We start from the raw sequence: 11645 nt of genomic DNA, 5'->3' as shown, positions 1-11645 counted from the left end.
AGTGGAATGAAGATTGCGAGAAAGCCTTTGGCACATTGAAGGAAGCATTGATAACGGCACCAGTTCTTGCTTACCCTAAATCAGCAGGACAGTACATCCTGGACACAGATGCAAGTAATTTTGCAATCGGCTGTGTACTGTCACAAGAGCAAGAAGGGGAAGAGAAGGTGATTGCATATGGTAGCAAGTCACTGAAAAGAGCTGAGAGGAACTACTGTGTGACGAGGCGAGAGCTGCTAGCAATTGTGGAGTTCTTGAAGAAGTACAGACATTACTTGGGAGGGGCCAAGTGAAGGTGAGGACAGATCACAGCTCCTTAAGGTGGTTGTCGAACTTCAAGAATCCGGAAGGCCAACTCGCCAGGTGGTTAGAAGTTGTGCAAAGCTTTGATCTCTGCCTTGAGTATCGCCCTGGTAGGCGTCACCAGAATGCAGATGGCTTGTCCAGGCGCCCATGTAAGCAGTGTGGTCGATGGGAAGGGCAGATGGCCAAAGAGGCAGAAGAAAGCCAAGGACAGGAAGCAGAAGTTGAGGCTGGGTTAATAGAAACAAATGAGATTCCTATGGCCACGTGTGAAATTGGGATCCAGACAGACCCAGAACATGAGCTGGGGAAGGCTGAGGTTGCACGAGGCGACATTGAGACAGTGTATAGCAGCGGTGAAGAGCACACTCCGGAGGGTGAAGGAGTTGGTGTAATGCGGGATACACCAGTGACAGAAGCAGCAGAGAACAGTGACACTGAAGTATGGCTGAGGCATATCACTACCATGCCTGAAGTTTCGCTGACTTCTATCCGAGAAGCTCAGATGGCTGATGAGACTATGTCACCCATTATGGTGTTGAAGGAATCGGGGGGTGAACGACCCAGATGGGAAGAAGTTGCACATCAGTCGGCTGCATTAAAGACATACTGGGGCCAGTGGGACATGTTGACGGTGAAAGAGGGCGTCCTTCTGAAGCGATGGGAAAGTGATGATGGCAAAGAATTCAAATGGCTACTAGTGCTTCCGAAGTCACTAAGGAGGAAAGCACTTGATGCACTGCATGCATCGAAGACTGCAGGCCATTTGGGTCGAGAGAAAACCTTGCCAAGGCTGCGAGAACGGTACTACTGGGTTGGTATGAGTGCTGATGTCAGAGTTTATGTGCGGCAGTGCGTAGACTGTGCCCGTAAGAAGAACCCTCCGTGCAAACGTCGAGCCCCTTTGCAGCAAACCCGTGTTGGAGCCCCCCTAGAGCGAGTAGCAATCGATGTCTCAGGGCCCCTTACAGAGACTCACCAAGGAAATTCATATGTCCTTGTGGTAGGAGACTACTGGACTAAATGGATGGAGGCATACGCCATACCTGACCAGCGTGCGGAGACAGTAGCAAACAAATTAGTGCATGAATTTGTGTGCCGGTTTGGAGTTCCCCTAGAACTGCACTCAGACCAAGGAGGAACTTCGAGTCAGAAGTTTTCAGTGAAATGTGCAAGATACTGGGCATCACCAAGACAAGAACTACCCCTTATAACCCGAAGTCTGATGGTTTAGTGGAAAGATACAATCGTACCATAACCAATGCAGTGTCGCTGATGTTGTTGCCACTACAAGACCAGAAGGAGTGGGACAAGTGTCTACCCTATGTGGGCTTTGCATATAGATCAAGTGTACAAGCATCTACCGGTGAAAGCCCTAATATGATGATGTTAGGACGTGAAGTATCTGCCCCAGTTGACCTAGTGTTTGGTGCAGTGCCTGGAGAAGGAGAATGTGCAACTGACTATGCAGAAGAGTTGAGAGAGAGAATGAGAGGTGTACACGAAAGAGCTAGGCATGCTCTGGAAGCGAGTAGTAGGCGCCAGAAGCGGAACTATGACCGTCGAACACGAGATCCTATCTATAAAGAGGGTCAGTTTGTGTGGCTGTTTGATGTCAAGAGGAGACCTGGCTTGTCCAAGAAACTCACCCTGCCATGGGAAGGTCCCTACCTAGTGGTGACAGCACTATCGGATGTTACCTTCCGCATACAGAAAACGGCCAGAAGTAAACCAAAGGTTGTGCATGCGGACCGCCTCAAACCATATGAAGGACCAGAGCTAGAACCATGGGTCTTCGAAGCTCCAGTCCCGGCAGAGAAACAGTCTGAGTTGGAGTCTGATGTGTTGCCAGAGGTGGAAGGATTAGTGGAAGCACCTAAACCAGATGACCCTGTAGCAAATGGGGACAAACCTGCAGAGAGTCAAGGAACTGAAGAGAAGAACTCAAGTACGAAACAGGACACAGAGAGACCAAGTATCTTGAGGAAATGTCCAGTAAGATCGGAAGAGAAGAAGAGAGTCCAGTTCAATCCAGAGGTAGCGGTGCAAAACATCCCAAGATGGGGAAAAGGCAATAGAGTCCCAGGGAGTGGACGTATGGTGGAACAGGTAGGAGATACAGGAGAACCTAGAGGAACGCCTAATGTGGAAGACACATATGGACCCCAAATGTGGGTGGGACGTCGGAATCCAAGCCGAGTCAGACAGAGACCCATTAGGTACCGTTAGCCTAAGAGAGTCTAGACGAATGGTCGCAGCTAGGGGCTGAAGAAGACTAGAGATCTGCTGCCATCCGAAGACCGACTTCATGTTGAACAGGATATTTTTGGCTTCAGGCATGCCCGATGATCAAGCTGACTACCATTGCCAGGAACTTGTTGGCTTCAGGCATGCCAGATGATCAAGCTGACTACCATTGCCATGACTGAGTCGGAAGGAGCATAGGACGCTATATATTTAAAAAATGTTGTAGAGTAAATTGTGTATATATATATATGTGTAGAGTAAGACAATTTCGAACCCCGTTAGTGTTTCAAAGATCACATTTTGACGGAGCGTCAATAATGTTGGGAGGGGGCTGTGTGACGGGATTCGAAATATTAAATATTATTAAGTAGTATCCTTCAAATTTATTATCCAAATCACGTAGTGCGCCTTTTTAAAGGCGAATTTTCGAATTGCATTACGTCATTATCAATCAATCAATTAACTGGTAATGAGCCGCGCTGATTGGCTGCTTACCACGCGGTCACGCCAGGGTGGAAATTTCTCCACTCTGGCGTGATCGTTCTAGGTAATTATATTTCTCTTGTTCTTTCGTTATTCTTTCATTATTTTGATTATTATAAATAATACTAGGCATTAGATCATTCCAACTCAACTTAGATTATTATGTATAGAACACGTAGAGGTGATTTGGGAGTCGTGAAATTAATTTTAGGATGTATTTTAAGCGATTTTCTGTGAGCAATTCGAGTGATGCTTCGTTGTTTTATTTTCCGTGTGCGTGTATACGGAAAGCATAGCATCTCTGCTCATTTCTTGTCGTTTTTGGGCCACAAATTCGCCCCCAAAATCATGCTTTATCGTGTTCGTATTTCAAAATCATAGTTTCTAAACAATATGGTATTCCTTACTGCTCATGTTGGTGCGTAACAGGACTTTCTAGGTAAAGCGGAAAGAGAGAAATGGCTGATTTAGTTCGTCTATCTTAGATTATTTTATAATTAAATTTATTTGGGTTCCATTATTGCTAGATGGCTGACGTGCAAGATTGTGTATATCAATGAGGTCAAAGGTATACGTACCGCACAGTGCATTACTAGGTAGCACATATACATGTACATGCGCTAATTGCGTTACTCGGGTTTTCCCCGAATAGTATTTTGGATCTTGGATTTAATTAATTATTTGAGATGGCGAGTTGCGTATAATATTAATAGGGATTATTATATTTTCGCGTGGTATTATTTTCGTTTGGAAAATAATACTCTCTCTTTCTCACTTTCCACAAATTTATTATGTGTTTACGATATTGTCTGACTTTTGACATTATTCATCATTATTATTAGTATGCAAACATTGTAGCCTCAGCTAAAAGCATTTGTTTAATAACGAAATTACATTTGGTCAAATCATAGAGGTTTTAACATTTGAGATCAGAGTATTTATGTGGAACTCACGCAAGTCACACCCAGATACTATTTTAAATTAGTTTTATTACAAAACATGTCATGTGTGAAGTATATTTAAATATTCATGTATTTTTGTTTTTATGATATGTGAATATTAAGTGCTCACGGAAAGTTATTGGTAAGATGATATGGTATATTTTATCATTATTATATGTGATTTCAACAGACATGATTGTGTTATATTTTGGTTCCGTGCACGTGTATGTTCACTTTTCAGTGCTTCAGACAGGCCTGTGTGAGAGTGCGGATCTACGGAGTAGTGCACTGGGTGAGGAAATAACACCCTGTAGGAAATAACGCCGAGGCTGCGGAGGCGCCCGGGGTTATTTCTGAGCGGTAGTGCATCGACTAAGGGTGAGGACACCCGTAGGAAATAACGCCGAGGCTGCGGAGGCGCCCGGGGTTATTTCTGAGTGGTATATCAACTGAGTCAGCTGAGGAACCTGAAAGGAAAGAGAGAGGCAATGGATCAAAAGGTACTAGCACGGATCCATAAGAGGGGAGAAGGTCCAAGGGGCCCATGCAGTAGCGTGGCGCAGCCCAGGACACATCATCGGGGAGTGTAGAGAGAGAGGAGGTCTGGGGGCCTAATTACTGCGGAGAGTAGTATTTGGAGAGTTAAGGGTAGTAGAGAGGAGGAACACGTCGGGTAGGACTGGTGTCCTGGTTCTACGTGGACTGGTGTCCTGGTTCTACGTGGACTGGTGTCCTGGTTCTACGTGGACTGGTGTCCTGGTTCTACGTGGACTGGTGTCCTGGTTCTACGTGGACTGGTGTCCTGGTGCAACGTGGGCTGGTGCCCTGGTACTGCGGGTATTTGGAGGAGAGTTGGGCCAGTCCGAGTTGGGTGGTGGAGGAGTTTGACTGGTCCGAGTTTGGGTGATGGAGGAGTTAGTCGGTCCGAGTTTTGAGTGATGGAGGGCCTGAGCTTTGAGTGATGGAAGTAGTTGACCAATCCAAATTCTGGGTGATGGAGGAGTTAGTCGGTCCGAGTTTTGAGTGATGGAGGGCTTGAGTTTGAGTGGTAGAGGTAGTAGACCAATCCAGATACCGAGTGATGGAGGTAGTGACAAGGCCTAATGGTATAGTAGGGCCTAATGGTTTGTATAGTGCTATTGTTTATAACACATAGTCTGTTGAAATCTATATTGCTTATTATGTCGTAATATTAAGAGTGATGATGCATAGAGATATATACGTTATGTATCGTAAAGATACATACGTATGTCATCTTTTATGCATTGTTGAAAATCTGGTCTGCACCTAGAGAGGGGCCTCTATGTGCAAATTTTCAATTGCGTTCAAAACTTATGTATTTTGTCAAAATATTAATATGTGCCAATGCATACTATATGTCATTTGCATGTATTATACCTATTGGCATGCGCCGCGTGGGGCCATGCTGCCCAATTTTTCGTATGCCAATAGGTAGTTGTGTTTTTATATCATATTTGTCAAACTTTGTGATGATACTTTGCCACTACATGCTTGCATGTCGTACGCAAGTGTCGTCGATATTAGCATGGCGCTTCGCGGGGCCGCTATGCCCAAATTTTCATTTTGTACTAGATAACTTAGAGATTTTGTAGGCCTTACATGTTATCTAATTATATTAACACATTTTTCTTATTTGACTCTGGCGTGGATCGTTCTAGGTTCCGGCGTGGCATATGTTAGCTTATGGAGCTAGCCATGTTAATTTGGCCCGGGCTTACAAATCAGACTTTTGCCGTTGTGTAGCGTGTTATTGGTGGTACGGCAACTTGTGGTTACTGTTACCTGCTGCCCGGTTACTGTGACGCGTGAGACAGCCTGCTGGCCAGATTAAAAGCTAGTGTTGATGGATATGTGAGATGGTATTACTTTGTGGAGATAAAGTATATTTTGGAAGCCGTAGTATGTAATACAGATAAGACAAGTGCCACGAATAAATCAGTATACATTGTTGAAGTAAAACAAGATATCACTGTAGTTTCTTTGAGGTCCATCACAGTCTCCTCCAGTGCATAGCCGGATTCTAGCTCCGGCAAGCCCACCTATAAAACCACTTGCTAAGTACCTAGCCGCTCGGTCCCGTCACAGTACTCTTCATTATTATTTGAGCCGTTGGCACTGGGGCAGTAGCTGAAGGGGTCACACCACTAAATCAAGTTCCTATTCTTTTATGTGTTAAGAGGTACCTAAGAAATCGTCATTTTCTCATGGTTAGAACGTGCTAGGGCATTCAAAACAAAAAAATTCTAAAAGATTGTGATATATTCTACCCTAAAACCACCATTATTTTGGTAGTTGAGTGGCTCGATTTTTAGCAGTGGTGCATTGAACATGATGTAAACCATACCAAAACCTACATCTCAGCGCCTCTATGCTGTGACGTCATTTTTTGCATGGAACTAAAAAATCTTCCTAAAATGTCAGAATTGTAATATTTTTTATTATTTTATGCTTGGATGATAAGAAAAACATCCAAAGAGCACAACTATCACCAAAAAATAGGCACATCAGCCTTCATTTTAAACTTTTTTTCCCATTAAAATGCACCTGGTATGGTCAGCGAATAAAAACACTGGTTGTTATTTCTGCAGTCAGATAGGGTTGAAACTGATTTAGTGGTGTGATCTCTGAACGGCAGATGAAGAACATGACATGCAAGCTCCTGAAAAATTACGAGGAGCTCCTACAAACATACATAGGCCTAATAGGCCTTCAAAAAGCCTATATGCTACAAAAATAAAAGTACAAACCTCAAATGGGTAATATAGGCCTAGTATACACCTTTTTAATATTTTAATCCATGGGTGGCTAGGCCCGGGGTAGGCCTAGGCGGCTATGCGAAATTGATGTCAGTCATTTCTAAAAACGAACTATCCAGCCGGGCGCACTGTATTTTACAACATTTACCCAATTAACATAAACTTTGGAACTTTGGGCCTACCTTTGATAAAACGCTCGGACATTTTGCAGTTTGCACTTTCAAGTTTCAGTGGGAGTTGACATTGGATTAAGCCTATAAGCATTTCCATAACGCAAACTAAAGGCTGGCAGTAAATATTGTTCATTTGATTGTTTGGAGTGGCCTTTATATGCTCCTCTCGTGGTTCTTTATCTTCAAATTTGTTTCTCATTTTTCATAGGCTTTCAAAAATAAATAAAAATAAATTTCGGCTTTTATATATCTGTATATAGCAGGAGCAGGAGGAAATTGGAGATCCCGGAGAAAACCTGCGAGAGCGAGCATTGAATCGGGATAAACCAAGTTCACATGAGTCCTTGAGCCGCGCGCCGGGACTTGAAGTTGAACCCGGGACCTCAGTGGTGCAAGGCGAGGGAACAGCCGCTGCGCAACTCGCTCTCCCGAGCCTGGCTTTTGTTTTAACCTGGTCCCGTAAGTGTGTCTCTACACGGAGCGACCGTTTAAAGAAACAAACAATCACACTTTAAACATTCGCAATTCAGCTTCCAAACTTCGGATCCCCCGGAGTCAGGATTAGACCCTCCCTCGGGTCCGTGGAGAACGACTGGTAATGTAGATTACATAGCATTAAAAATCAACCCAATACAGCGCTCAATGGACTTTCGCGTTCACTTATAATACGAGTATATTTCTATATTGCTGCATGGTTGACTGTGGTGGGTGTAATTAGTGGCGTCGATTTGTGGATGAAGAGGAATGGGTTTTGGCATTGAAGAAAATAAGGGGGGGAGTTGGCATTTTTTTCATAGGGCATTACGTAATTATTTATTGTTACATTATCCAGAGATGGAACCGAACCGAGACTGGGGCCAGTCTAAGTCAGGATCGGCTTGCGTTTTAGGCCCGGCGGTGGTAGGCCTAAACCTAGGCCGCACGCCCGGGAGGTAGGTCATTAGGCCTGAAGAAATTAAATCGCATGGGCTAACCCGAAACATCATGGCCTTCTCTTTCCTATCCTCACCAGATATTTCAGAGGAAATAATTATAAGTAAAGAGTTGCTATATCAGAATGCCTCAAAACAAATGATACTCTCTTGCAAAAGCCGAGCAGCTAGCACAGCTTTGACTTTGGCAATGCCTAATATTGTGTTTCCCCGTTGTTGGCCAATTTTGCAACTAGACCTATCATAGTAGGCCTACCAGTCTAGTGTCCGTCTCATGGTCGGCATCTTGCAACAGTCATTGTAGCTTTATAATTTAGGAATATCCGTTTTAATATACTTGTTAGGCCTAAAAGGCACAGAAAAGTTCATTGCCGTATTACGTTCACGCGTTGGTTTAGGACCAAGTCTGGCCTATGCAGTGTTGCCATGCAGCGGAAAGGATAACCACTTTGACGTCACAGGGGTTGCCACGTGTCTCTGAACATATGAATTGGGCGGAACGACGCAATATTGGGCGCGTTGTCTTTATTTGCTGATTTGGGGGGTAAAATGAAGGAAAATTGCATTTTTCATTTTAGAAATGGACTCTATATGTTATTAGCTTTATTTTGATACCAAATCATATTTTCTTTCAATGGTCCCTTTAAGATTTAGTGTATTTCTATTTCATCTGGTTCATTTCGTGTATATCATTCCCTTTACTGTTCATTATCCCTTATCCTTTGGGACTACAAATCCGGTACTTCACTCTGCTTTTCCCTTGGACTAATTCTCCAATTTAGCGTCATAACACTACACCACCACTAAGACTATGTGTATGATGTTAGCCGCATGTTTTTTAAGTTAACAAGCCACGTAAATTTATAGGTATTTTGCATCCCGTTCCGGAATTCCATCTGAAAATTGTAACATGCCTACCTACAATCGGGGAAAAAATCGTTGTATAATGTGCTTTGACGCAGCATCCATAGGTTTACTCGTGCACAAACTCAATTTTAACCCTTTGACATAAAACTGCCCGCCTCATTTGTAATTTAAATTCTTTTTCAATCATCTTTTCCACCGAATACTCTTAGAAAGATGGTCATTAAGAATGCGCAACCACAATTTGAAACAGGCTTTTCAATTTTGAGATAGGAAACTTTGAAATTGGGTTCAGTTGTTTTTGGACCACCCTGTATCGTATTGTCCGTCCCATTTAATAGAGAGTTTACGAAATAAAATAGAGAGATTGCGAAATGTACGTGAAACGCGATATGGGAACGCCAACCGCATGGTAAATTAGTCGGAAACTAGTTAGTATGCCCTCTAGAGGGTGAAATTCATTGTGAATTGGTCAGCCGTAGAATTCCCGTAAGGCGGTTACATTGCGGTTGGTAGCAAAAAATGACAAAATGACAAAAAACGCATTACAAAATGCAGAAAAATGTTATGCTTGTCGTGTTATGAAGCAAATCAACGTATCCAAATAGAACAAGTAGAGTCCGACATGTAATAAAATCCATTTTGGGGGTTACAATTTGACCTAGTATAGAAGTGAGTGAATCAGTGAGTAAAGAAGTGAATAAATTTCGATTTTTTTTTCAACGCGAATTCAAACGGGCAGATTGCCTATTCATTTGGGTGTGGATAATGCCGTTCAAAAATCATCTTGCGAAGAGGCGTTTTAGGCAAGATCGTGTCGTCTTACGACATAATGCGGTATGAATTGTCTGTTTTGGACAGAGGATTCGTGCAAAGCCTTTTTTCGCCAGTGCTATTTCGTTGCATTAAACAGCTGTCAAAGTATACGAGTGGATATTAATACGAAGTGGTAGATCGTAACATCCTATGACGTCATTCTGTCAATCATATGACGTCATCAGTGAGGAATATCCCGATTGTAGACAAGATATAATCACAGCATCACCATCTGCTGAAGACGCTAATCGGAGTAGTGAAAACGTTCCAGGTGAGCGAAAAATAGTGTAGTGTTGAAGTTAAAGCTTTAATTCAGCTGTCAAAGTGTCTTGCTTATGGATACTATTCAGCAAACACCAAAATCTTTTTAAAACATTATAATGCATATATTTTTGGTTTTAGTTAAAACATTTTGATCATTAAATCATGGAAACTCTTTTTAAAAACGTGTTATACTGAAACAAATAATACAACGTTTTAAACCAAAATTCGAAATGCTACAGTAAAATATCATTTGCCAAACATTGTGTGTACTTAAGTTTATTATGTTAGAATGTTTTGCAGCAAGTTTTGAACAGAATATTTTTTGAATGTTATTAAAACCTTTTATACCCTTGACCCTCACATACCCTTTAACCCGACATCTCCCGTTTTCTGTAATATAATTGTGTTTGCTGGGTAGTAATCGAACTAGGCATGTTAAATTATCTATTTTCATTTTGCTTTAATAAGTAAACAGGGTACTATTTATATATATATGATAATGGGGTTTGTTTCTTATATAGAAAGATTTAACTCTTGATCACAATACAAAATATTTACCTCCGAAATTTTCAGCTGTTGATACTACAGCTTTCTTCAGCGGACTGACCCGATCGAGCACACTTGAAGTGTGACGTAATGATCGGGTCATAGACCTTTGGCAGCTTGTAGCGCCCTCCGTCCTTGTTCAGAGATGGTTGGTTGGCCCTGATGTGTATGGCTTCCTTAACTCCCCTCTCGAACCAGCGGGACTCCCTATCCAAAATTTGGACTTTGTCCAAGTCAACGTGGTGGCCCGGTGACTCAATATGGATGTGGTTGGAAACCTCGGACGAAGTGGTGCTTGGACGTCTGTGTTCTAAAAATCTGGTTTTAAGAGAACGTTCCGTCTCACCGATGTATGATTCTTGGCAGGTTCCTCTTGTGGTCTGCCCCTGGCATGGAATCATATACACCGGACCAATGACGTCCTTTTTATCGGTTTTGTCCTTTGGCGCCACTAAAAATTGGCGCAATGTTCTTGTAGGTTTAAATGTCACTCTTATACCAACTTTCTGGAAGTTTCTGCGAAGTGCTTCCGAAATTCCTTTGATGTAAGGTAACACCACCTGTCCTTTAGATGTAACAGTACTGTCCCTGTTGTGGTTGGATTTCGCGCTCTTGGGTTTGTTGATTTTGTTGAACGCCCATTCGGGGTAGCCGCACTTAGTGAGAGCTTGCGTTATGTGCTGTTTTTCTTCTACCACAGCTTGGGGTTTAGTGATCACAGACTCCGCACGGTGAAACAAGGTCTGGATTACCCCAAATTTATGTTCTAAAGGGTGGTTAGAGGAGAAATGCAGATATTGATCTGTGTGGGTTGGCTTGCGGTAGATTTTTATTTCTAAGCTGCCGTCAGCTTGGATCACAGTGGAAGTGTCCAGGAACGCTAATGATCTACCCTCCTCTCCTTCAGTTGTGAATTTGATGTCTGGGTCTAATGAGTTAAGATGGTCTGTAAATTCCTCCGCGTACTCCTTCTTGAGTTTCGTGTGCGTGTCGTCGACGTAGCGATACCACCACACCGGGGGGTGGGGTGCTGTTCTAATGGCTATTTGCTCTAAATGTTCCATGTATAAGTTACACACAATTGGTGTTTCTTGTTGTTCGAATAATATACACCATGGCGACTTCCAAGGCATCCAACACCAAACTCTGCTTAGTTTATTTAGACAAATAGCATACATGTTTGAACTATAGGCCTACTCATTTTCCAAATGAGCCCGCAAAACTCAAACATCGCTAATCTGGACTGAATGCTTAGAGCAATAGATACAGTCAGTTGTATTTGCATATCAATACCGTGGA

The 11645-nt window shown here is 42.7% G+C and overlaps 1 protein-coding gene across 1 annotated transcript; it reads right to left on the bottom strand.

The window, feature by feature from the left end:
- Window positions 1-4346: 4346 nt before the first annotated feature.
- LOC140144618 (uncharacterized) lies at window positions 4347-11410 on the bottom strand. The gene is made up of 2 exons (XM_072166432.1): window positions 10693-11410; window positions 4347-4441 (listed from the first exon to the last, which is right to left on the bottom strand). Exons 1-2 carry the CDS (start codon window positions 11408-11410, stop codon window positions 4347-4349), a joined length of 813 nt encoding a protein of 270 aa, XP_072022533.1.
- Window positions 11411-11645: the final 235 nt, after the last annotated feature.

This window comes from Amphiura filiformis, unplaced genomic scaffold (genome assembly GCF_039555335.1).
Source record: "Amphiura filiformis unplaced genomic scaffold, Afil_fr2py scaffold_66, whole genome shotgun sequence".
Taxonomy (NCBI): domain Eukaryota; kingdom Metazoa; phylum Echinodermata; class Ophiuroidea; order Amphilepidida; family Amphiuridae; genus Amphiura; species Amphiura filiformis.
Note: the sequence above shows the minus strand (reverse complement) of the source record. Positions and strands in the feature narration are given on the sequence as shown.

Bases quoted from the DNA above. Each gene is read 5' to 3' on its own strand.
- LOC140144618 (XM_072166432.1), bottom strand. From the start codon at position 11,410: ATGGAACATTTAGAGCAAATAGCCATTAGAACAGCACCCCACCCCCCG. The intron at 4,442-10,692 runs GTGAGACGGAAC...CTTTCCTTTCAG, and splicing joins CTGCCAAGAATCATACATCG to GTTCCTCAGCTGACTCAGTT.